General features: G+C 62.3%; 2 protein-coding genes across 6 annotated transcripts in view; one reads left to right on the top strand and one right to left on the bottom strand.

Moving 5' to 3' along the window:
* Positions 1-16,694, bottom strand: part of SHANK1 (SH3 and multiple ankyrin repeat domains 1) — a 54,340-nt gene extending 37,646 nt beyond the window's left edge. For 4 of the 5 annotated variants that reach the window (XM_045581622.1, XM_036437620.2, XM_036437621.2 and 1 more), the window contains exons 1-8: positions 16,547-16,693; positions 13,859-14,159; positions 13,548-13,751; positions 12,596-12,667; positions 10,336-10,444; positions 10,092-10,243; positions 7,435-7,602; positions 7,086-7,202 (exon numbers count right to left, since the gene is read on the bottom strand). In XM_045581622.1, the coding sequence (XP_045437578.1) occupies positions 7,086-7,202; positions 7,435-7,602; positions 10,092-10,243; positions 10,336-10,444; positions 12,596-12,667; positions 13,548-13,751; positions 13,859-14,116 (1,080 nt within the window). In that variant the 5' untranslated portion in view covers positions 14,117-14,159; positions 16,547-16,693. Of the gene's footprint in view, positions 1-7,085; positions 7,203-7,434; positions 7,603-10,091; positions 10,244-10,335; positions 10,445-12,595; positions 12,668-13,547; positions 13,752-13,858; positions 14,160-16,546 lie in introns of all 5 variants that reach the window. The other variant, XM_045581623.1, reaches the window with a different exon arrangement.
* A 4,583-nt stretch (positions 16,695-21,277) lies between these two features.
* On the top strand, positions 21,278-23,677 carry CLEC11A (C-type lectin domain containing 11A). Its single transcript, XM_036437619.2, has 4 exons — positions 21,278-21,638; positions 21,889-22,081; positions 22,377-22,568; positions 22,995-23,677. Exons 1-4 carry the CDS (start codon positions 21,492-21,494, stop codon positions 23,438-23,440), a joined length of 978 nt encoding a protein of 325 aa, XP_036293512.1. The 5' UTR covers positions 21,278-21,491; the 3' UTR covers positions 23,441-23,677.
* The last annotated feature ends 1,309 nt before the right edge of the window (positions 23,678-24,986 follow it).

Below are 24,986 nucleotides of genomic sequence, written 5' to 3'. Positions count from 1 at the left end.
GCTTCAGGCCCAGGCCGGGCGGCTCAGTGGTTAGAGCGCCATTTCCTCTTCCTCCCTCACCCCCCTCCCTGCCCCCAATATGCCAAGGTTGTGTGGGTTCAATCCCCCCAGTCAGGGCACCTACAAGAAGCGAGCCATGAAGGCGTCAGCACCTGGATCGACAAACAGATGTGTGTCTCTCTCAAAACCGACACATGAAAAATCAATCCTATGTAATAAGGATGTCATCAGCAAACGGTCGTTACGCTGCGAAGCATGAAGGCGGACTGCTTAACCACCGGATCGCGGATCAGCGGGAGGGTGGAGAGCCGGAGGTGGAGGGCTACCTGAGGGGGCAGGGCAGCAAGCTATGGGGGGCGTGCGGAGGGAGCTACAGGAGGGCGGGCAGTGGGCGGAGAGCTTCGGGCGAGCGGATGTGAGCAGGGCTACCAGTCCACACACAAGAGGACCTGGGAACGGTGTGATGTCAGCCTGCCCTGCCCAGGCTCCCCAGCCCTTCCAGGTGTGGGGTGTGGCCGAGCTGACAGGGGCCGTGTGTAAAACACAGGCTGGCTCAGCATGAAGAAAATGAAGTAAGTAACCCTGGCCGGTGTGGCTCAGTGGATAGTGCGCCGGCCTGCGGGCTCAAGGGTCCCAGGTTCAATCCCAATTAAGGGCACATATCTTGGTTGCGGGCACATCCCCCATAAGGAGTGTGCAGGAGGCAGCTTGTCAATGTTTCTCTCTCATCGATGTTTCTGACTCTCCCTCTCCCTTCTTTTCTGTTAAAAAAAAAATTAATTAAATATTTAAATAAATAAAGAAATGAAGTAAGTACCTAGAATAATGTTTATACTGACAACATGCTACAATGATACTATTTTGGCTTCAATGGTAAAAAAAAAAAAAAAATACAACTAATGACACCTGTTTCTTTCTTTCTTTTTCTTTTCTTTTCTTTTCTTTTCTTTCAAATGTGGTTTCTGGGACATTTAAAATTACACCTGCGGAAGCAGCCTAAGTGCCCATCAGTAGATGGGTGGATTAGAAAACTGTGGTGTAGCTACACAATGCAATACTATGCTGCTGTTAAAAAAAAAAAAAAAGGAATTTTACTATTTGCAATAGCAGGGATGGAACTGGAGAGCATTATGCTAAGTGAAATAAGCCAGTCAGAGAAAGATAAATACCGCATGATCTCACTCACTTGTGGAATATAATGAACAACATAAACTAATTAACAAAGATAGAACCTGAGACATACAAGCATTGAACAGACTGTCCAACCTATGAAAGAAGGCAGAGGGTGAGGGGGTAAGAGATCAACCAAAGGACTTGTATGCATGTATTTGAACATAACCAATGGACACAGATGGAGGGGGGTGAGGGCAGGTGCCAGCGAGCAGAAGTGGCTGGGGAGAGGTCAATGGGGAGAAAATGAGACTCATGTAATACTTTAAACAATAATTTAAATTAAAAAAAATTTTTTTTAAGTAAAAAATAAATAAATAAATAAATAAATAAAATAAAATTACACCTGCGCCCTAGCTGGTTTGGCTCAGTGGATAGAGCGTCGCCCTGTGGACAGAAGGGTCCCAGGTTCGATTCCATTCAAAGGGCATGTACCTTGGTTGAGGGCACATCCCCGGTGGGGGATGTGCAAGAGGCAGCTGATGGATGTTTCTAACTCTCTCTCTCTCCCCCTCTCTGTTAAAAAATAAACAAACAAATAAATAAAATTACACCTGTGGCTTGGATGATGCTAACCTAAACCAGGGCTTCTCTCTAAAAACAAGTAAATAAACAAGAAGGTGGAGCAGCATCCCCGGCCGCTACCACTAGATGGCAGTAGCATCCCCCAGTCCTGACAACCAAGGGAGTCAGCAGACAGTGTGACAAATGTAACCTGGGGGACAGGGGGGGAGGGGGGGGCAGAAGCCGCCCCCCTAACCCTCACGGAGGGCTTACTCCGCCTCATGCCAGGTGCCCAGCACCTCAGGGGCGGGAGGTCAGGGAATCGCCCGACAATTGCATGAGACAGGAAGTATTGTTCCCATTTCTCAGACGAGGAAATGGATGCTTCACACCGAGGTCAAGGTCACGGGGCTGGTGCCTCAGGGTTCAAGCCCAGGTGTGTCTGCCCCCTGAGCCCCTGCTGGGAATCACACACTCTGCGAGAGCCAAAAGCAAGGGGGCGGGGCGGTCGCCCTGCAGCCCAGACCCAGGTCAATGCCTTGCCCGTGTCACTCACGTCGGCCCCTCTTACTCTGGATCGAACTCAAGGTCCTTCCCTTGGCCCAGGAGGTGTCCCCTGACCTGGCTGCCCCACCCCCCCCAGCCTCACCAAGTTCATCTCGTACCCCCTCCCTTCGCTCCCCATGCCCTGGCCCCATGGGCTCCTCCTTCCTCCCACAGGCACAGCACACGCCTGCCCCAGGGCCTTTGCACCTACTGCTCCTCTGCTCAGAACTCTCTGCCCTGCCATCTTCGCAAAACTCAGATTCTCACGTCACTCAGCGAAAGCGTGGCTGACCACCCTGTCAAAACGAACTCTGTCCTGTCCCCTGCTGTATTTTCCTTTTTTTATATATATCTATTTCCTTTTTACATTTATTTTTACTGATTTCAGAGAGGAAGGGGGAGAGAGAGAGAGGGAGAGGAGAGAGATGGAAACATCAATGATGAGAGAGAATCATTGCTTGGCTGCCTCCTGCAGTATCCACTCGGGCCTGAGCCGGCAACCCAGGCATGCACCCTTGGCCAGAATCGAACCTGGGACCTTTCAGTCCGCAGGCTGATGCTCTATCCACTGAGCCAAACCAGCCAGCGCTATTTTCTTTTTCTTTAAGTTTTATTTATTTATTTATTTATTTATTTCAGAGAGGAAGTGGGGGAGGGAGAGAAAGAAAGAGAAACATCAATGAGGAGAGATAATCATGGACCAGATGCCTCCTGCACGCCCCACACTGGGAATTGAGCCCGAAACCCAGGCCTGTGCCCTGACCAGGAATCGAACTTTGACCTCTTGGTTCATAGGTCGATGCTCAGCCACTGAGCCACGCCGGCCGGACCCCTGCTTTATTTTCGTTTAGGAGACACCCGCTACGCCCCAGGCATGCTTTTCCTAAGCCAGCTCTAGCTCGTCGTCGTCTCCCTAACACTGTCTCCCTGAAGCCACATTTCCGTTTTACTTGTCTCTTTAGCATCTCTTGAGCCCCCACTGCAGTGTCCGTTTCCGAGGATTTGGTTCTGTCTGTGGCACTGACCACCTGGAACAGCGCCGGCCCGGGGAGCTGTCCGATAAGCAGGTGCTGAAGGAGGGCCGGTCCTCGGCCTCTGCCTGCGCCTGGCCGAACCCACCCTGTCCCCGAACCCCAGCTCGGCCCTTCTCTAGCTCCCCAGACACTGACGGAGCCGGCATATTCGCCAAGAACCTCCGCGATCTGACCTCTCCGCTCCACACACCCGCCAACGGCGGACCTAGGAGCCCGTCCCGCGGGACAAGTTCAAGTTCAGAGACGGCTGATCCGTGGCCAAAGTCACACCGCCTGTGAGTGGCGCAGCCAGGACTCCGACCCGGCCTTCTAACCCTCCACTCCGGGTGCTCACAACACCGCCGATGGCCCAGGTCAGCCACCGGACAGCAACAGGTGTGTGTGTGTGTGTGTGTGTGTGTGTGTGTCTGTGTGTGCATAGCTGTCCCCCCAGCCAGCGTGTCAGCCGCGGCCAGGGGTGATTCTGCGTGTCTGCACGCCTGTAGCCGACACCCTGCCTGCCTAGCACGTGGCCAGTGTGTCAGCACCGGCTCCACCAGCTCCGCCGTCGCCTCCCCGAGAACCCCGTGTGGACTGGTGTCCTGGCACGTAGCTCTCAGCTCTGCAATTATTTGTTTACACGTCTGCCTCTCTGCCAGACTGCGACTCCCCTCCCCCTCCCCAGGGCGGGCGCCATGCTGGGTCTGATTCATCTCCCCATCCCGCACACAGCCGATGCTCAAGACACAGGCGTGGCCCTGGCCGGCCGGTGTGGCTCAGTGGGTAGAGCGTCGGCCTGTGCATCGAAGGGTCCTGGGTTCGATTCTAGTCAAGGGTGCATGCCCCCAGGTGGAGGGCTCGATCCCCAGTGTGAGGCATGCAGGAGGCAGCCGATCCGTGATTCTCTCTCATCATTGATGTTTCGCTCGCTCTCTCTCTCTCTCTCTCTCTCTCTCTCGCTTTCTCTCTGAAATCAATAATAAAACATATATGGATATGAAACAGGCAGAGGAAGGACGGGGTTGGAGGGTGTGACACTGAGTCATTCATTCATTCCTTGAGTCATTCGATCCATCTCGAGGCGAGCACCTGGGCTGGATGCTGCAGGCTTGGGGGAAATGGAAGGTGGCTGATCCATCATTCACTCACTCACTCACTCACTCACTCAACCACGATGCATCTAGCATCCGTGGTCAGCAAACTCATTCGTCCACGGAGCCAAATACCGACAGGACCACCACGGAAATTTCTTCGGAGAGCCACATTTTTTAAACTTAAACTCCTTCTAACTCCACTCCTTCAACCTAGACTCGCCCAGGCCGTGGCATTTTGTGGAAGGGCCACACTCGAGGGGCCAAAGAGCCGCATGTGGCTCGCGAGCCGCAGTTTGCCGACCACGGGGCTGGGGCTCTGGGGCAGTGGACGGGTCAGACTGAGCTCACAGCCTCGACATGGACCTGACCATCACCCCGCCCCCCCAGCCTAGCCAGGCATGCCAGAGGGCCAGGGGAGCAGAGAGTGAGGAATGCCCGCCCAGCGCTGGGCCTTAAGGTCTGGGAGGGCACCCAGGGGCGGGAAGCAGGAAAAGACCTCACATGTGCAGAGACACGTGAAAGCACCTGGCCCAGAGCAAAGCAAAAACAAAAAAAAAACCCAAAAAAAACACAGCCCCTTGCCAGAACCAGTGTGGCTCAGTGGGTAGAGCGTCGGCCTCCAGACTGGAAGGTCCCAGGTTCGATTCCGGTCAAGGGCATGTGCCTTGGTTGCGGGCACATCGCCAGTGGGGGGTGTGCAAGAGGCAGCTGGTCGATGTTTCCCTCTCATCGATGTTTCTAGCTCTCTATCCCTCTCTCTTCCTCTCTGTAAAAAATCAATAAAATGTATTTAACACAAAAACTCAGCCCCTGGGTCCTTTGTGGCTGACCCGTTTCGCAGACAGTGCCGAGAGGAACCGTTCTCCCTTTTAATTCTCCGTTATGACGTCTCCCCTGCTCAAATGAGTGGTGTGGCTTCCACCTCCTGACGGGACCCTGACGGATAATGGTTATGGTAATGACGATAATTATTATTATGATCGCAGCTGCCTTCCCGCGATGAGCACTTAATATATAGGGTCTCTCATCCCCTTCCATCAGCGGGTGCCATTCCCACTGCAGGGAGAGGGCGGAGCCTCTGAGAGGGGACGCGGGGGCAGGGCTTGTATGGGGGCCCCAGGCTGCCCCAGGCCATGCATGGGGGCGGGAGGGGGGGGCGGGCAGGGGAAGCCAGGGGCTGGGGCAGAGGCCGGGTCAGGGAGCGGGAGAGACAGAAGCACCGTGCGGTCGGGTTTGACAAACACCCAGTCCACCCTCTGCAGGCGCCGAGCAGACTGCGTGCTGCCACCCGGGTGGCAGGTGGCCACCTGCCAATCCCAGCGCTGCGAGGGCTGGTGAGGCGGAGGGGGCGGGCTGCTCTGGAGACGGAGCAGGGGGGAGGGGGGAAGGGGCTGTGAACAGGCAGTGGTGACCAGGCCCTGTCCTCTCAGGTCCCCATGGTCAGCATCCTGGGGGTTGGGGGGGGGCAGGGAGCCTTTGGAGGTGAGGGGGAGACTGAGGCTCCGGAGGGCTCCTGCCCAGCGACCCTGCCACACAAGACGCAAAGGGGCCGGTCATCAGCTCCTGCCAACCCCACTGGCCCAGCGGAACCGGGACCGGAACCAGAACCGGAACCGAGACCCTCGGCCAGCTCCTTGCAGGCCGCCTCCACCTGCTGGTCCTGCATTGCTGCCACTTACAACACACTGTCCCTGGGCGCGGGGGGAGGGGGCAGGGCGGCCAGGGGCTGGGCTGGGCCTCTCCTCCGCCCCCTGCAGGGCAGGCCCCCTCCCCCCCATGCACCGGTGCTCAGCAGGCGGCTGAACGGAGACGCACATGAGACAGAACCGCAGGCTACTGACCCGTCCGGTGACGGCCTGGACTCTCTCCGCCCTGGCCATGCCCGGCCCGGAGCGCCCTCCCCTGTCTCCCCCCCCCCCCACACACACCTTTCTGCTCCGCTGACACCTGCCCCCCTGAGCCAGGCCCACACGGGGGCTCCCACAGGGACCCGGGTCCCGGGAGCTCCCTCTGAGCTCGGCCCTGACCTGGGGCTGTCCCGCTCGCTCACTCCCTGGCCCCCGGCACCCAGTTCCCGGCCGGACACAGGGACGATGCTCAGTGAGTACTTGTTGGACGGACAGATGAGTGGATGGATGGACGGAGGGACGGACAGACGGACGCATGGACGGAGGGACGGACGAATGGATGGATGGACGGATGGATGGAGGATGGACGGATGGATGAATGGATGGATGGAGGATGGATGGACGGATGGATGGATGGACAGACGGACGAATGGATGGATGGACGGACAGATGGACGGATGAATGGATGGATGGATGGACGAATAGATGGACTGAGGGATGGATGGATGGATGGACGGACAGATGGACGGATGGATGGACGGACGGAAGGATGGATGGATGGACGGATGGATGGATGGATGGACGACGGACAGACGGAGGGATGGATGGATGGACGGACAGATGGACGGATGGATGGATGGACGAATGGATGGATGGAGGGATGGATGGATGGATGGATGGATGGATGGATGACGGACGGACGGAGGGATGGATTGATGGACGGACAGATGGATGGATGAATGGATGGATGGATGGACGAATGGATGAATGGATGGATGGAGGATGGATGGATGGATGGATGGACGGACGGGCGGACGGACGGATGGATGGACGGACAGACGGACGGATGGATGGACGGATGGATAGAGGAAGGATGGACGGGCGGACGGACGGACGGAGAAGGGGCAGACCTTGTTGTAGAGGGCGCAGATGTGCAGGGCGGTGTTCCCTGAGGCGTTCTGGGCTCCGGGCTCCGCCCCGTAGAAGAGCAGGTGCTCCAGGTGCTGCGAGTGGCCCCGCTGGCAGGCCTGGGGCCGGGCCGGGGCCGGGGCCGGTCAGAGCCTCCGCTGGGCTGGGCGCCCTGCTCCGCAGACGCCGTCCCCGCCCATGTTCCCTCCGGGTTCCGGTGTGGACACCCCCATGCACCCTCACCTCCACCCCCTGGGAGGCCCCCAGCGCCCGGATCCCCAGCCCCTGGGACCCGCCCCGTGCCCAGCTCCGCCCCCGCCCCGCCCCCGCCCCGCCCCCCAGGCCCAGCACCTGGTGGATCTCCTGCCAGCCGTTCTCGTCGGCCACGCCCAGCTGCGCCCGGTTGTACAGCAGCAGCTCGCAGCAGCGGGGGTCGCCCCCCACCATGGCCGTGTGGAACAGCGGGGTGAGCCCCCGGCGGTCCTTGTAGTTGGGGGAGCCCCCGAGGTCCAGGAGCGCCTGGGACGCGGGGCGACAAGACAGACAACGGTCGCGGGAGGACTGGCTCCTTCTGAAAAGCCACAGTTCTGTCCGATGCCCTGGTGCGACCTTGAGCGACCTTGAGCCTGGCCCTTGCTCTCGCTGAGCCTGCCCCGCCCCCTGGGGACGGGGCGGGGGGGCCCGGGAGGAGGCCTGCAGGCCAGCTGCCCCCTCGGCCGACGCGGGATGAGCTACTGAGGGGACCCGGAGCCGCGTGCCTGCCTACTTGGTGGGATGGACGCGGGGACAAAGGGCGAGCGGAGTGTGGCCGCAGGAGACCCTGGGCCAGGGGGAGGTCTTATTGGGACCAAGATCCCAAGGATGGGGCCCAGGAGGAGCCGGGGAGGGAGCATGTGAGGGGCGGGGTGAGCGGGCGGGGCTCGCTGGGGCCAGGGGCTCGGGGCCACGGAGGGTCCCACTCAAGGAACCCCTCCCGGCCCGGGAGGGTTCGAATGGTATTAGGACGGCTTGGCAGCGCCCTGTGGGAGGACGGCCGGCTCTGTGGCCACGGCCACGGCCACGGCTGCACCCCCCAACTCCGCAGCCAGAGGCTAGTGAGCCCAGGAAGCCCAAGGTTTTTGTTTTTAAATATATTTCAGGGATTATGTGATACCACAATCAATAAATTTATAAAAAAGAAAATAAAAAAGAAAATAATAATTATATATATTTCAGAGAGGAAGGGAGAGGGGTGGGGAGAGAGAGAGAAACACCCATGATGAGAGAGAATCATTGATCAGCTGCCTCCTGCATGCCCCACACTGGGGATCCAGCAAACAATCCGGGCAGGTGCCCTGACCGGGAATCGAACCCTGACCTCCCGGTTCGGAGGTCGATGCTGAACCACTGAGCCACACTAGCCGGGCACCCGAAGCCTACGTTTTGATTTCCGTTCACTTCCGTCAATTGAGATCTAAACGGCCCAGGTGGCTAGTGGCTACTGGACCGGACGGGGAGGTCTGGATCTGGGGGCGGAGGGACAGTGCATTTTGGGGGACGTTAAGAGGGTCTGAGGGTTCCAGGGTATGTAAGAGGTGTGTTGGCTGGGTTTGACTACGTTTGGGGTTCCTTTTATTGATTTCAGAGAGGAAGGGAGAGGGACAGAGAGATAGCAACATCAATGATGAGAGAGAAGCCGAAACCGGTTTGGCTCAGTGGATAGAGTATCAGCCTGCAGACTGAGGGGTCCCGGGTTCGATTCCGCTCAAGGGCATGTACCTTGGTTGGGGGCACATCCCCAGTGGGGGGTGTGCAGGAGGCAGCTGATCGATGTTTCTAACTCTCTATCCCTCTTCCTTCCTCTCTGTATAAAATCAATAATATATATATAATATATAATATATATTATATATATATAATTATATATATATATATATATATATATATTTATTTATTTATTTTTTTAAGGAAATAGTATTTTAAAATAAGACTGTGTAAGCTGACTCCGTGAATGTACTCTGTGGGTAGATGCGGCTCCTCTGTTTGGGAGGAGGGGCCGTGCCGGCTTGCGAGAGAAGGTGTGTGTGCTCGGGGAGGGACCACTGGGTGAAGCGTGGAGGGGGCTGTGTGTGCAGGTATGTGTGTGTATGTGTGTGTGTGTGTGTGTGTGTGTGTGTGTGTGGAGGAGGGTCTCTATCTGGGGGCAAAACAGGGAGCTCCCGTTGCATTGCAAAGGGCAGGAGGGGGGGGGACCCCTCAGGGTGACAATGGCACGGTGCTTGCTGCTGGGTCAGAAGGAATGGGGGACACCAAGAATCCGGGTGTCGGGAGGGTCATGTCATCGACCTGGGCACAGGGCATTACCAGCTGTAATGGGAGCATGTGTGGGAGGCAACCCATCGATGTCTCTCTCTCTCCCCCCCCCCTCTCTCTCTCTCCTGTCTCTCTCTCCCTCCCTCCTTTCCAATCTCTCTAGAAGTCAATGGGGGGGTGGATATCCTTGAGTGAAGATAGAAAAGAAAAGAAAAGAAAAGAAGCCGAAACCTGTTTGGCTCAGTGGATAGAGCATCGGCCTGTGGACTGAAGGGTCCCGGGTTCGATTCCGGTCAAGGGCATGTACCTTGGTTGTGGGCACATCCCCAGTGGGGGGTGTGCAGGAGGCAGCTGATCGAATTTTCTAGCTCTCTATCCCTCTCTCTTCCTCTCTGTAAATATATCAATAAATTGTTTTGTTTTGTTTTTAAAAGAAAAGAAAGGGCAGGACAGCTCAGTAGTTCAGAACATCGTCCTAAGACACCAAGGTTGTGGGTTTGATCCCCGTGTGACTAGCAGCTGTCGCTGGTCCTGAGCTGGGTGGCAGCTGCACCTGGGGCCGGTGCGGGGGATCTCAGACCAGTAGGAGGAGGGACGAGGGAGGGGGAGGACGAGGGAGGGCGTGGGGCCATTGGCCGGGGACAGTCTGTGGGGGGGACACGGTGTGCGGGGGTGCCTCGGGCCTGCGGGCGGGCCCCGGGGGGCTGGCGCCTCACCGTGAGCGCCAGGCAGTGCCGGGCACACGCGGCCTTGTGCAGAGCCGTCATGCCGTCGCGGGCCCGGAAGTCGATGTGGGCCCCGCCCAGGCACAGGGTTCGAATCACGTCTACGGAGCCTTCCGTCTGGGCAGCCAGCGTCAGGGGGGTCTCTGAGGGTGAGACACCCACAGTCAGCGGCAGCCCCCGGGCCTGGTGGGGGCGCCCCCTCCCTCTCCCCCCAGGCCCCTGGCCCCGTGCCCACCTCCCGAATCCGAGTCATGGTAGTTGGGGTCCAGCCCCTTGTCCAGCAGCCGCGCCACCTTGTCCGACGTCCCGAGCTGCACGTACTCCAGGAACTTCTTCAGGCCGGTCTGAGGGTGGACAGGGGAGAGGACAGGCCTGTGAGGGGGTCGGGGGGAAGCCGGGGTCCCCAGTGACATACACAGCGGCCACACCAGGCACGGGGAGTCCCTAATAGCCACTTGTTTAAGAAAGAAGCGGGGCCCCCTGCCGGCGTAGCTCAGTGACCGAGCGCAGACCTACGAACCAGGAGGTCACAGTTCGATTCCCGGTCAGGGCACACGCCCGGGCTGTGGGCTCGATCCCCCGTAGGGAGCGTGCAAGAGGCAGCCAGTCAGTGATTCTCTCTCATCGTTGATGCTTCTTTCCCCCTCTCTTCCTTCCTCTCTGAAGTCAATAAAAATATATTTTAAAAAGTAAAGGGGGCCCTAGCTGGTTTGGCTCAGGGGTTGGAGCATGGGCCCTTGGACTGAAGGGTCTCAGGTTCGATTCCCAGTAAAGGGCACGTGCTTCGGCTGCAGGTTCCCAGCCCCGGTGCGAGCATGTGTGGGAGGCAACCAATCAAAGTGTCTCTCTCACATCAATGTTTCTCTCTCCCTCTCCCTCTCCTCCCTTCTTTCCACTCTCTCTAGAAGTCAATTGGGGGGAGGGATAATCCTTGGGTGAGGATTTTAAAAAAATAATAAAAGCCAAGACAGGGAACAGCATGGCTGGATAGCTCAGCGGGTTAGAACATCGTCCTAAAACACCAAGGTTGTGGGTTTGATCCCCGGTCAGGGCACATACAAGAATCAACCAATGATGCGCCAATAAGTGGAACAACAAATTGATATATTTCTCTCCCTCCCTCCTCTCTCTCTTTTTCTCATCAACCAACCAATAAATAAAACTTTTAGTTATAAAAAATGCGCTGGCTGGTGTGTCTCAGCAGGTTGAGGGCCATCCCTACACCAAGAGGTCACAGGTTCAGGTCAGGGTTCGATCGCCAGCAGGGGGCGTGCAGGAGGCAGCGGATCAATGTTTCTCATTGATGTTTCTTTGAAGTCTGGCATGCATTTCACACACACAGCCTGGCCGAGCTTGGGGACCCACCACAAGTGCTGGTGCTGACGAGCTGAGTATGGCCAGTGGCTCCCACTGTGGGCAGCACAGGTGTGGAGGGATGGGACATTTGGGGAAGAACTAGGCTGCATGGTGGGGGGTGGGGGGGGGGGAGATGAGGAGGAATCCCCAAATGACAAGGATCCTTCACTGTTTTTTTAAATATATTTTACTGATTTTTTTACAAAAAGGAAGGGAGAGGGATAGAGAGTTAGAAACATCGATGAGAGAGAAACATCCATCAGCTGTCTCCTGCACATCCCCCACTGGGGATGTGCCTGCAACCAAGGTACATGCCCTTGACCAGAATCGAACCTGGGACCCTTCAGTCCGCAGGCCTGATGCTCTATCCACTGAGCCACACTGGTTAGGGCCCTTCACTGTTAAAAAAAAAAAAATTACTGTTTTCGGAGAAGAAGGGAGAGGGAGAGAGAGAGAAAAACATCAACAAAGAGAGTCATTGATGGACTGCCTCCTGCACGCCCCCTACTGGGGATCCAGCATGTTAACCCGGGCGTGCGCCCTGACCGGGAATCAAACCATGACCTCCTGGCTCATAGGTGGGTACTCAACCCCTGAGCCACGCTGCTGGGCTTCACTTCACTGTGACCAAAGCAGCCCCTTGGCTGCCTCCCGGCTTTTCCGGGATCAGGAGAGACACACAGTCCGAGCCCAGGAAGGCCAGGCGCCTGGAGGACGGATGTGGCTGGGGCCGGGGCATCTCTGGGTCTGGCAGAGATTCAGGCTGAGGGATGGGGGGACTCGGGGTACCTATGAATCAGTCCCAGGCAGAGGGACACTGGGCGTCACTGTCCAGACTCAGGGGGAGAGGGGCCCTGCACGGATATGAGGGGCCCAGGAGACAGGACCGGAGAGTCCAGGGATGAAGCCCGTGGGAGCGGGTGGCAGTGGGGTGAGGGGCCCAAGGGGAGGTTAAGGAGTGACGATACGGAGAGGGGGGCGTGGGGGGCTCTCCTGGCAGAGGAACAAAAGGGTCGAGGCCTGTGGGGGGCTGTCAGGGGGAGGTGGGGGAGGCAGTGGCTGGGCCGTGGGCTCGGCAGGGCACAGGGTGATGGGGGAGGAGGGGCAGGGGCAGACAGGTGCCGGCAGGGCCCTCTCACCTTGGTGTGCAGCTTGGCCAGCTGCTTCTCGTCCAGGTTGGTCTGTTTGTACACTCGGGTCTTGTACCGGAACTGCGGGGGGGAGGGGGAAGTGGGGAAAGGGGGGGGGGGAGACAAAGGCCAGAGTCAGGGCCTGGGGAGGAGGCGGGACTGCCCCTGAGCTCAGGGCTGGGGTGCAAGCAGCTGCAGCCTGGGCTAGGGGGGCAGAGGAGTGCAGGCTCGCTGTGAGGGTGCAGGCCCACTGTGTGGGCACAGGTCTACTGTGGGGGTGCAGGCCTACTGTGTGGCACAGGCCTACTGTGTGGGCACAGGCCTACTGTGAGGGCACAGGCTGTGGGGGTGCAGGCCTGGTGTGGGGGTGCAGGCCTACTGTGTGGGCACAGGTCTATGTGGGGGTGCAGGCCTACTGTGGAGGTGCAGGCCTACAGTGTGGGTGCAGGCCTACTGTGAGGGCACAGGCTGTGGGGGTGCAGGCCCACTGTGTGGGCACAGGCCTACTGTGGGGGTGCAGGCCTACTATGTGGGCACAGGTCTATGTGGGGGTGCAGGCCTACTGTGTGGGCACAGGTCTATGTGGGGGTGCAGGCCTACTGTGTGGGCACAGGTCTACTGTGGGGGTGCAGGCCTACAGTGTGGGTGCAGGCCTACTGTGAGGGCACAGGCTGTGGGGGTGCAGGCCTGGTGTGGGGGTGCAGGCCCACTGTGTGGGCACAGGCCCGCTGAGTGGGTGCAGACTATAAGGGAACGTCCTGAAACGCCTGCCAAAACTAGGACTCCGTCCCCAGCGTGACGGGGAGGGGAAGCCGGGAGCGGGGACGGGCGGGGCGTTCCCAGGGCCGTCCCTGGGCCTGGGCCCTGCTGACGCCCAGGCGGCTCTCCGGGGCTCCTGCTCGGCCCCCGTGGGGGCGGGGGGGACTGGAGGGGCCGCTGTGTGTGTGGCAGGCCGGCTCACCTCCAGGTAGGGCACCCCCTTCTCGAAGGACTGGGGGTACTCCCGCAGCAGCCGCTCCTCCTCCAGGAAGTTGGCGTCCCGGCCGGAGGCGGCAGGCTGGAAGAGGCCGTAGTTGAGCACGTCCTGCAGGCTCTCGCTCAGGGCGCACAGCACCTGCTGCTTGGCCGTCCAGATGGTGGCGTCAGGGTTGAAGCGCAGGCATTTCTGGCGGGAAGAGGCGGCCGGGCCGCGGGGAGGGCCTGAGCGGGTCTGGGAGCGGGTGCGGGGGACGCTGGGCCAGGCGGGGGGCCTCGGGGGGACCGGCCACTCACTGTCTGGTGCAGGTCGGGGATGCCGATCCTGAAGACCATCATGCTGAAGTGGGCGTCGTCCAGGGAGGACATGGAGCGGCCCTGGAGGCCTCCGGCCGAGGCCAGGCTGCCAGGCGCCCCGCCGCTGCCCCGGCCCCGGGTCCCCTGGGGGCCTGTCCCGGGCCCGTCGGGGGAGCTGTCGGACTCCGAGCCGCCCTCGGGGCACTCGCTGGCGCTGCGGCGTTCCTCGTCCTCGCTCGAGGCGGGGCTGTGGGTCATCGTGGGGCCACGGGGCGATGGGGGACGGCAGCATCACAGGTCGCTGTGGGGGTGGCGGGGGTGGGGTGGGGAGGCAAGGGTGGCGTTCAGCCTCGGAGCCCCGACCCTTCAGAGGCCCAGGAGTCCAGGCCAGTGGCCCCACACTGCCGGAGGCCCAGGCCCGAGGCCGGACACGCCCCCAGACGCTCCCGCCCTCACCCCGCCTGCGCACACCCCCCCACGCCTGCCACGCTGCCAGCACGCGTCTCCTTCCCTGCCCTTGGCCCTGCGCGCAGCCCCCGCCCCTCCTGCGCCCCACTTTGCCGCTGGGTCAGCGTGCTGGTGTCCCAGAAACCGCAGAATCACCGCGGGAGCTGCTGGCCCACTTTGCCGGGCCACGGCGAGGGCGGCTAAAATTAGCCGGGGACAGACAGGTGGACGGCCGGCCCACCGGCACCCTGCCCTCCTGCCCCAGCCTGGCCCTCACCCGGCCTCCCGCCCTCTCCCCGGCTGGGAGGGGGGGAATAGGCATGTGTGTGTGTGTGGGGGGGAGAATGGGGCTGAGAGGTAGTAAGGAAGGCAGGGAGGTGTCCTGAGCCCGGGCAGCGGGAGCCGAGCCACGTGGGCCTGGAGTGGGTGGAGCTGGTGACTCCGCTGAAGGGTGGCTGGAAACGTGTGCGGGGGAACCAGTGTCCCGGGGGGCACCGGATGGAGTGCCATGGGGCAGAGCACCATGCATGGGGTGTCCCTGAGGGAGCCGCAGGAGGGGCCTGTGCAGGTTGTGGGGGGCATGTGAGAGGGTGTGGGGGGGGCTGGGGAGGCGGCCCTGGGAGGGCTGTCCAGGGGGCAGCGGCGTGGTGGCCTGTGTCGGTGGGGGTTTGGCGGTGACTGTGGGCATGTTTGAGAACTGGTGATGCAGGGTGAGGGTGGGCCAGCACCACCTGGCACTGGTGGCCCCACTCTGAGGGGAGGATGAGTGGGGGGAGGGATGAGTGGGGGTGAGGCGGGTCCGGGGACCGGGGTGGGGTCACCTCCCCATCCCTCCTCTTCCCCAGTGAGGCAGCCTCAGGGAAGCGGGTCCCCAGTAGGGTCCGCTTGGCTCCCCGTCGCCCCCACTCATACCCGGGCACCACCACCGCCGGAAACCAGAATGCCTGGCCTGGTCCCTCCCCCCACCCCCCCACACCGGCCCGGCTCCGCACCGTTGCCATGGAGATGGGAAGCAGTGGAGGGGACTGCTGACTTTGGGGGAGTGGGGATGGGCTGGCGGGGGGGGGGGGGGAGGAAGGCAAAATGTTGTGTGCGCGGGGAGACTTCCAAGAGCTGTGGGCGAGCCGGCAGCACCGCCGGCCAACCGCACCCCCACGCGGGCTCCGGCCCGTGGGCCCCCCTTCCCCCCGCCCCACCCCCCAGCCCGCCAGGTACCGGGCGGCGCGGCCCCTCCTAGCCCTGGCGGAACCCCGCGGAACCCCGAGGAACCCCCGCGTCACCTCTCACCGCGCGGCCCCACCCCTGCGCCTCCCAACAGGGGGGCCCGCGGCCACTCCCCCTCGGCTGCCCCTGGCTGACCTCCAGCGCACCCCCAAACCCCCCCGGCGCGGGAGGGGGTGCCCCTGGGCCGCAGGCAGAGCTGGGCGGGCGCCGCCCCCCGAACCCCGGCCCAGCCGGCCCCTCCCCCGCGGGCACCCCGCGCCGGGGCGGCATGAATCAAACGCGCGGCGGCGGCTAAGAATAGCGGGCACGCAGCTGGCACCGGGACGGCTGGGAGCCGGCAGGCGCGGGGGGATGGAGAGAGGGGGCGCCCGGGGGCCGGGGCCGGGCCGGGGGCGGCGGGGCAGCAGGCGGGGCTTTCGGGGGGCGGGGAGGAGGCGGGGGAGGCAGGCGGGGTGCGGGGCCGGGTCTAGGGAGCCCGCGGGGAAGAGAGCCCGGGGGAGCGGGGCCCCGGGGGCGGGGGCCGAGGGGGCGCGCGGGCCGGTGGGTGCGGAGGGGGAGCCGGCGCTGGGGGTGGGGAGGGGTTTGGAGGCGCCGGAAGGAGAAGCAGAAACTAGAAGGGGGTCGAAGGGGGCGGAGGAGGCCGAAGCCAGACCCTCGCCGAGGGGGTGGGCGTCTGGTGATCGGGGGAGGGGCCCGGGGCGCGGGGGGCGGGGAGTGGCCGGGCCGGGCCGGGGGCGGGAGGGGGCTCGGGGCCGGGGTCCTGCCGGCGGGGGATGGGGGCGCATCCTCCCATCCAGCCGGCCATCTGGGACGGGGCACCCGGCACCCGGGCGTCACCCAATTTGGCGTCTCCCGGGGCAACGGTCCCCTCCCCTCCCCGCACCCCCAACCCCCACCCCCTCCGCTCGCCGGGGCCCGGAGCCCGCCGCGCGCGGCCAAGGACGTCCGGGCGCCCCCGCCCCCTCCCGCCTCCCCAGCCCCGAACCCCCCGAACCCCGGGCTCCCCGGCCCCCTTACCTGCCTGGCGGGGCTGCTGAGTCCCGGTCGGCGGCGCCCGCAGCCCCTCCCCCCTCCCCCCACCCCCCTCCCCCGGAGCCGGGGGACCCTCAGGCCATGCCCCACCGCCCCGCGGGGCGAGCGGGCCGGGAAGGGGGCGGTGGGGCCGGGGGAGGGCGGGGGCCGCGGACCTCAGCCCCGCCCGGGACCCGGCGGCCAGCCGCAGGGCGAGCCCTCGCAGCCGCGGCCGCCGCGCCCCTCCCGGCTCGCCCGCCCCGGCTCGGTCAGGTCCGGCCCGGCCGCTCCGGGCGCCGCGGCTCCGCCGGCTCTTCCTCCTCCTCCTCCTCCTCCTTCCGGGCCGCCGCGCCCGCTCCTGCCTCCGCGGGCTCCCTGCTCCTCGCTCTCTCGCTCTCGCCGTCTCTCCCTCACCCGGTCTCTCTCTCTCTCGGCCTCCCTCCCCCTTTCCCTCCCTCCGCCCTCTCCCCTCCCTCCGGGAACCAGTGGCGGAGACATCGCCCCTCCCCGCGCCCCCAAACCTCGCCCATCCCCCCCCCCACGCCGGCTCCGCCCCAACCCCCTCCCCTCCCCCCTCCCCCCCCATTCCTCTTCGCCACCGGATCCCGGACCCGGACTCCACCCCTGCTGGCCCCCCAGACCCCCCACACCAGAGGGCCCCGCCCCCCTAACGGTTCCCCCCTTCGTACCCACACCCCGGGACCACCCCTTCTCGGAGCCCCGCCCACCCTCTCCGCACACAGTAGGGCACAATCAATCTCGGTTGCTGAACTGACACCCTCTAACTGGATCCTGAGAACTGCCGACTCCCGCGCTGCCCCCCCCAAGGCGCACACACCCCTTCTCCCCAGACACAGGTGCAGGGGCGCAGGCTGGCCCGCAGGTGCAGACACCGCACATGCGCAGCCTCCGCAGCGGCCTGGCCTGCGTGTGCGATGCCGCAAACGCCCTCCGCACGTGGCACATGCACATCGCACACCTGTGCACCCATGCACCCCCACACCCCACAGGCACCCCGCGGGCACGCTCAGGCCTCCAGATCACACGCACCCCCAAAGCAGACACACACTTGTAGGGGAGATGTGTGCATGCATGCGCCCCCATCACAGCCACCCAGACACCTCCCGCACCCTGCACCACCCAGGTATGCACACGCCCATTCAGATTCGGGCAACGGAGGGGGAGGGCGTCCCCCTCCCCCACAGCTGCCCTGCGTGACGAATGCTGACGGATCTTGAGCACTTCCTGTGTGAGGGGCTCCCGCCTGGATTTACTCACAGACTTCTCCCATTCTCCCACCCACTCATGGGCCTGGGGGGACCCCGCCACCCCGTTTTCCAGAGGGGAAAATGGAGGTTCAGAGAGGCCAAGCCGCTTACTTACTTACCCAAGGTCACCCAGGAGGAGCCAGGGGTCAGGGACCGGTAGGGGGGCTCAGAGGCTCCCGGTCTTCACCCCGCGATGGTGCACCCACCATGGGGAGCACCATGGCTGCATAGTCCCTCTCCCCGTCAGCTGCCTGGTGCCCCGGAGAATGGCCCCCCCTAGCCCAGCCTCGGACCCTCCTCCCGGCTCCCTCCGACAGCACCCCGGGTGCCTCCGGAGGCGCCTCCAGCTGCGGGTGCCTCTGCGGGAGCCCGAGCAGGTGCCAGCCCAGCTCCGGGCAGCCCCCCTCTGGTTCACACCCACCCAGCAGCCCAGGTGCTGAGCAGCTGGGCCCGGGAGAGAGAGGACAGCTGCCTGCGTGGTGACATCGGCGAGAGAGGCTGTGCACCCGGCTGCGGGACACAAGGCCTCTCCCGGTCTGAGCCTCAGGGCTGGAGGCCTGTGGCTGCTGCGGAGGGGTCCCCGGCACCCTCTGAGGTGGCAGCAGCCTGCCCAAGGTCACACTGCCCTCTGCTTTCTTTCTTTTCTTTTTAAATATATTTTATTGATATATATTTTTTTTTTTACAGAGAGGAAGAGAGAGGGATAGAGAGTTAGAAACATCGATCAGCTGCCTCCTGCACACCCCCTACTGGGGATGTGCCCGCAACCAAGGTACATGCCCTTGCCCGGAATCGAACCTGGGACCCTTCAGTCCACAGGCCGACGCTCTATCCACTGAGCCAAACCGGTTTCGGTATGCCTTCTGCTTTCTTGGAAGAGAAAGCCTGGGCACATTATGTCCAGGGCCCCTCCTGGGGCTCCCAGCAGCCGGGGGCGGGTGCCATGCTCTTGCTTAGGAGCCGGAAGCCTTGTCCAGCTGCCTCCATGCTGGTGATCTCCAGCAGGCTGTTGTCCCCTCTCTGAGCCTCGGTTTCCTTCCTTGAAGCCTGGGCCCTGGCGTCCCTGGCTGGTGAGCTCCATGCTCGCTGGCACCACCGGCCGGGCCAGCTCTGGGGAAGCCCTGCATGAGTCACGAGCCTGGCATTGAGTGGGCATGGCGTGGCCTCTCGCTTCTCCTGCCTGCGCATCCTCTCTCCCTCTGCCCTCGCCGCCTCATCCACCCTGGATGCCCCGGCCCCTCCTGGTGCCCCTCTGCCTCTGCCTCAGGAACACGATGGTCAAGCTTCCCATTGCCTGGCCAAGTGACCACCGTGCCATGAAGGGTTACTTCCTTTCTCACTCAGCAACTGGTGGCGCACCTACTAGGTGCTGGGTTGGCCCTGTGCTAGCTCTGGGGATCCAGCCATAAACCAGAACCCCTGCCTTCACTGGCAGGAGACAGACGGCAAACAAACAAACAAGCAAGCAAGACAATGCCATCCTGAGTATACTGAAAAGATAAAAGTTTTTTTTAAAAAAATATGCTTTTATTGATTTCATTGATTTCAGAGAGGAAGGAAGGGGGAGGGAGAGAGAGAGAGAAACATCAGTGATGAGAGAGAATCATTGATCGGCTGCCTCCTGCACACCTCCCATTGAGGATGGAGCCTGCAACACGGGCATGTGCCCTTGACCAGAATCGAACCCGGGACCCTTCAGTCCCCAGGCCCATGCTCCATCTACCCAGCCAAACCAGCAAGGGCAAAAGGGGTGGTCTTGTTTTTTAATACATTTTTATTGATTTCAGAGAAGAAGGGAGGGAGAGATAGAAACATCAGTGATGAAAGAGAATCATTGGCCGGCTGCCTCCTGCACACCTCCCATTGGGGAATGAGCCTGCAACACGGGCATGTGCCCTTGACCAGAATCGAACCCTTCAGTCAGCAGGCCGACGCTCTATCCACTGAGCCAAACCGGCTGGGGCAAAAGGGACTGTTTTAATAAAGTAATTTGCAGAAGCCAGGCTTCTTTAGATAAAAAGGGAGGTCTTGCTGAAACCGGTTTGGCTCAGTGGATTCAAGGGTCCCGGGTTCGATTCCGGACAAGGGCATGTACCTTGGTTGCGGGCACATCCCCAGTAGGGGATGTGCAAGAGGCAGCTGATCCTGATCGATGATTCTCTCTCATCAATGTTTCTAACTCTCTATCCCTCTCTCTTCCTCTCTGTAAAAAAAAAAAAAAAAATCAATAAAATATATTTAAAAAAAAAAAAAAAAAAGGAAGGCTGGGGCTGAGGTTTCGGGAATGAGCAGGGGCTGGGCCTCAGAGCCTTGTTCTAGAAGGATGGCAAGCCGGGTGCTAACGCTGTGAGGTGGGAAGGAGCTCAGCATTCAGGAAGTAGCCAGGAGGGTACCCACACTCCCGCGTGGCTGGATCCTAGGGGGCAGGGGCGTGGGGGTGACGAGCTTGCAGAGCGGCAAAGGACCCGCCCTTCCCAGCCCCCTGCTCCCCGCAGGGCAGGCCAGACCTTCGCCAGGGGCGGGCTTTGGCTCCTCCTCCGCTGTGATGGGAAGCTGGGGGAGCAGGGGAGTGGGGAGTGACACGGTCTGATTTACAGCTTGGAAGCACTGCTCCGGCTGCGGCAAGCGGCGTGGATTGGATGGAGGGGCTGGGGAGGAAGGAGGGGGCGAGCGGGAGGAGGCGACTGCAGTGGTCCCGGCGGGAGATGAGCCTCGCTGACGGCTCAGAGCTCTGTGTGCACCCGGCCCAGCACCTGTCTGCCCCGCCTCCCGGAGAACGCATCATCCTGGACCCCCACTCACCCCTCCTCCTCCCTGCCCTCCGCCCTGGCCCCTCCTCCTCCCTGGCCCCTCCTCCTCCCTCCCCTCACCCAGTGGGACCGTCTGTCTGGAGTCCCCAGTCCTGAAGGGCCTGGTCTGCAGGCCTCCAGGGAAATATATGGCAAAATGCATCCCAGAGGCCGGCCTCCTGGGGCTGCACACGCAACCACACGCATGCTTTTTGTATGTATGTGTCCCACACACTCCCTTGTGTCTTGGGGGGGGGGGGAGGGAACAAGAGCGTGGAGGGTGGGATGGGAGACCTGGGGCAGAAGGCGCCCTAGAGCCTGCGGAGGGTGGGAAAGCCTCTCCCAGCGGAGTAATGACAACCCTGGAGGGATCCTGCAGTCTCTTCCCCCGCTCCCCGCCCCTGTGAGGAGTGGCCAGCGACAGAGGGGGACAGGGTCCCGGGCCAACAACCCCCTGAGGGAGCTCCTGGGTGGAGGCCGTGTCTGCGGGATCCCTCGGAGAGCCAGCCCCGAGCTCTGCCTGCCCGTCAGAGCGGTTTTTGGCCGGGGCAGAAGGAAAGAACGGGGCGGGGTAGTGAGCTCTGGAAAAGTGGGAAGAGGGCGGCGGCAGGCGTGAGGGGAGACCCGGGGGCGGGATCCAGGCCTTGGAACGCTGGAGGTTTCCGGCCACAGAGGCAGGGCCTCGGGGGAGGGAGCCAGGGGAGGCGGGGAGAGACCCACATCGAGGAACTGAGACTGGGAACGGAGAAGGGAGTTGAGAGGAGAGGGACCAGGGCGGAGCTGGGAGAGGCGGGGACCGGGGGCCAGGGATCTGCAAGCACTCCAGCCCCAGAGACCCCTCACCCTTCCTCAGAGACATCTGCCCGCGGCCTTGGGTGCTGCGAGCCCACCCCCATGCAGGCAGCCTGGCTCCTCGGGGCCCTCGTGGTCCCCCAGCTCCTGGGTTTCGGCCACGGGGCGCGGGGGGCCGAGAGGGAGTGGGAGGGGGGCTGGGGGGGCGCCCAGGAGGAGGAGCGGGAGAGAGAGGCCCTGATGCTGAAGGTGAGTTGGGGAGTGGCTGTGGGGGCGGGATGGTGACTACGACCACCATGGCCTTGGCAGGGGCTGTTGGGATCAGGGAGCTGGGCCGGTGGGAGGGATGGGATGGGGGGGGGAGGGTCCAGAGGATGGGGGTGCTGGGCTCACAGAAGGGACTGAGGGCAGGGAGCCAGATTACAGCTGGTGGAGGGAGAGGGGGTGGTTGGAGCATCTGGGAGGTCAGCATGGGGCGACCATCCCTTCCCGGCCTCAGCATTTACAGGAGGCCCTGGGGCTGCCCACTGCGCGGGGGGACGACAGTCTTGAGGGGACCCCGGAAGACAAAAGGGCCTGGGAAACGGAGGAGGGCCCGCAGGGGGAGGAGGAGGAAGAAGAGGAAGCCACGCCAACCCCCTCCCCCAGCCCCAGCCCCTCTCCCACCCCGGAGGACGCCATCACTTACATCCGTGAGTTATCATTAGCCTCCGCCATCCTTTCCACCAAAAAGAACCTTTCAATTGCTCTCGGCCCAGCCCGTCCCGCCCAAACCCTGTGAGCTCTGGGTCCCGGCTTTGCCTCCCCCAAAAGCCCGGGGCCACCGACCTTCCAGGATTCCCATGTCCGCCGGCCAACTCCCATCCCACAAACTCGGCCCCCAGAGGCCACAGGTTCCTGTCCCCCGCCCCCCGCCCCAGGTCCTCCGCTCCCCTCATTCCGCCCCCACCAGGGTCCCCATCCGACGCGCGCTCTGTCCGTATGCAGTGGGCCGCCTGGCCGGCCTGGACACGGGCCTGCACCAGCTGCACGTCCGCCTGCACGTGCTGGACACCCGCGTGGTGGAGCTGACCAAGGGGCTGCGGCAGCTGCGGGAGGCGGTGGGCGACGCCCGCGACGCCGTGCAGGTCCTGCAGGAGGCGCAGGGCCGCGCGGAGCGCGAGCGCGGCCGCTTGGAGGGTGAGTCCGCACGGGGGTGCGGGGCGGGGCAAGGGGGGCGGTCCAGGCCTGGCGGGGGGACTGGTGGGAGGAGGAGGGGGCACGGAGAGGTCTGGGGCGAGGGGGTTCCTTGAAACTTGGGGGTGTTGGATGATGGAGAGGTTAGAGTAGCGGGGAGGAGGATGCCGGGAGCAGGCGGGAGGTGGGGGAGAAACACTCCACACCACGCGGGAGAGCAGACCCCACTCTGCACGCACCACGCCCCCTACTGTCCGGCCCCTACAGTATCGCCCCGCCCCCGGCGGCCTTGACTCCGCCCCCTTGCTGGATCTTGTCCCCGCCTCCTCCTCCCTGACGGGCCGCGGAGTCTCTGGTCCCGCCCCCTGGGGAACCAGGCTCCGCCCCGACCACGCCCACATAGGCCCTGACCCCGCCCCTCTCCCGCAGGCTGCCTGAAGGGGCTGCGCCTGGGCCACAAGTGCTTCCTGCTCTCGCGCGACTTCGAGGCGCAGGCGGCGGCGCAGGCGCGGTGCGTGGCTCGGGGCGGGAGCCTCGCGCAGCCGGCGGACCGCCAGCAGATGGAGGCGCTGGCTCGCTACCTGCGCGGGGCGCTGGCTCCCTACAACTGGCCCGTGTGGCTGGGCGTGCACGACCGGCGCGCCGAGGGCCTCTACCTCTTCGAGAACGGCCAGCGCGTGACCTTCTTCGCCTGGCACCGCGCGCCGGGCCCCGAGCCCGGCAGCCAGCCCAGCGCCGCGCCGCACCCGCTCAGCCCCAACCAGCCCAACGGCGGCGCGCTGGAGAACTGCGTGGCGCAGGCCTCGGACGACGGCTCCTGGTGGGACCACGACTGCGAGCGGCGCCTCTACTACGTCTGCGAGTTCCCCTTCTAGCGGGGCTGGGCCCCCCTCCATCCCATCCCACCATTCGCCCTTTGCCAGGGCCGCGCACCCAGCGAGAACGCCCTTCCCTCCCTCCCACCCTGCCTGGCGGGGCGATCCCGGAGGCGGGGGCTCCTGCGGGGCCGGGACCCCTTCCTTGCCTGGGTTTTTCCTGGGAGCGCCGAGCACCAGGCAGGTCCGGCGACAATAAAGCCTTGAGGGCAGCGGAAGCACTTTTGGCCTTTCCCTCGGCCGCCCGCGTGGCAGGCCGGGAGAGGCAAGAACCCGGCCTTGGGGTGCCTGCCCCGTTCCTCCTTTACCAGGTGTTAGTTGGACCCCAGAATCATCAGAGGAGACCACGGATGCATATTGTACAGACGGCCCTCCAGTCCTGCACACAGATGTCAGGAACACATAACTGCACACTCTTAACACCTTCACTCCCAGAGTGCCCCTCTCAGGGCCTTTGGGACCTAGGGCCTGTCAATCATTGTCCTGCCAGGTCTTGGCCCTGATCAGAGAAAACCTGGGAATCGTAAAGGAGCTAAAGGCTCTGACAAAGTCCTGCGAGAAAGACCTCGATTAATTTTGTTTAGGGTGACTCAAGCTTGTTTGAGCAGATGGCTCCTGGGGCACTGCCCCATCCGTCACCTTCTCCCACCCCCGGGATCTGGGTTGAGACACAGACTTGAAGACCTACCCAGCCTGGGAGTCTAGGCTCCCTCCCAATGTTCCTTCCTCTACTCCCTGCCTGTGAGGCCACGGGCCAGTCTCCTCCCTGCTCCCAGCCTCAGTTTCCTCATCTGGACAGGCACAGTCACCCCTGCCTGGTATGTTCTTGGTGAGCCCAGGGAGTGAGTGAGCATGTGGGAAATGGTGGAGCATGAGCCACTCGATCTCTCTCCTTCCCCATTTTTCTTTCTTTAAAAAAATATATGTATATTTTATTGATTTTTTTTTTTTTTTTTTTTTTTTTTACAGAGAAGAAGGGAGAGGGATAGAGAGTTAGAAACATTGATCAGAGAGAAACATCGACCACCTGCCTCCTGCACACCTCCTACTGGGGATGTGCCTGCAATCAAGGTACATGCCCTTGACTGGAATCAAACCTGGGATCCTTCAGTCCGCAGGTCAATGCTCTATCCACTGAGCCAAACCAGCTAGGGTTTCCCCACGATTTTTCATACCGTTATTCCCTGGGGCGGTGGGGACCCCCAGAAATCACCCCAGTGTCTTCCCCCCAATGCTGGCATCACGGTCCTGACTGACAATATCATAGAAACCAAGAGATCCTTACATTTCTTCTTCCTTTCCCTCAGCTGTGGCACCAACCCGCCTAAAGGATCACCGTTGGGTCAACCAGTGACAGTCACCCCTGTCATTTCCTAAAAGGGGGGAGCATTATGCCCCCTCCAGAGGAGGAATGAGAGCTGGGAGTGTGAGGGGGTGGCCTCTGGTCGGGAAGATGTCAATCATGGGACTGAAGACCACAATTCTTGCCCCTAAGCTTGTTTTCCAAGCTGGAGGGAGTTGGGGGTGGGGGAGGGGGGGACAGCAG

The sequence above is a fragment of the Pipistrellus kuhlii genome, unplaced genomic scaffold, assembly GCF_014108245.1.
Source record: "Pipistrellus kuhlii isolate mPipKuh1 unplaced genomic scaffold, mPipKuh1.p scaffold_m20_p_145, whole genome shotgun sequence".
NCBI lineage: Eukaryota > Metazoa > Chordata > Mammalia > Chiroptera > Vespertilionidae > Pipistrellus > Pipistrellus kuhlii.
This window is presented reverse-complemented; position numbering and strand designations above follow the sequence as displayed.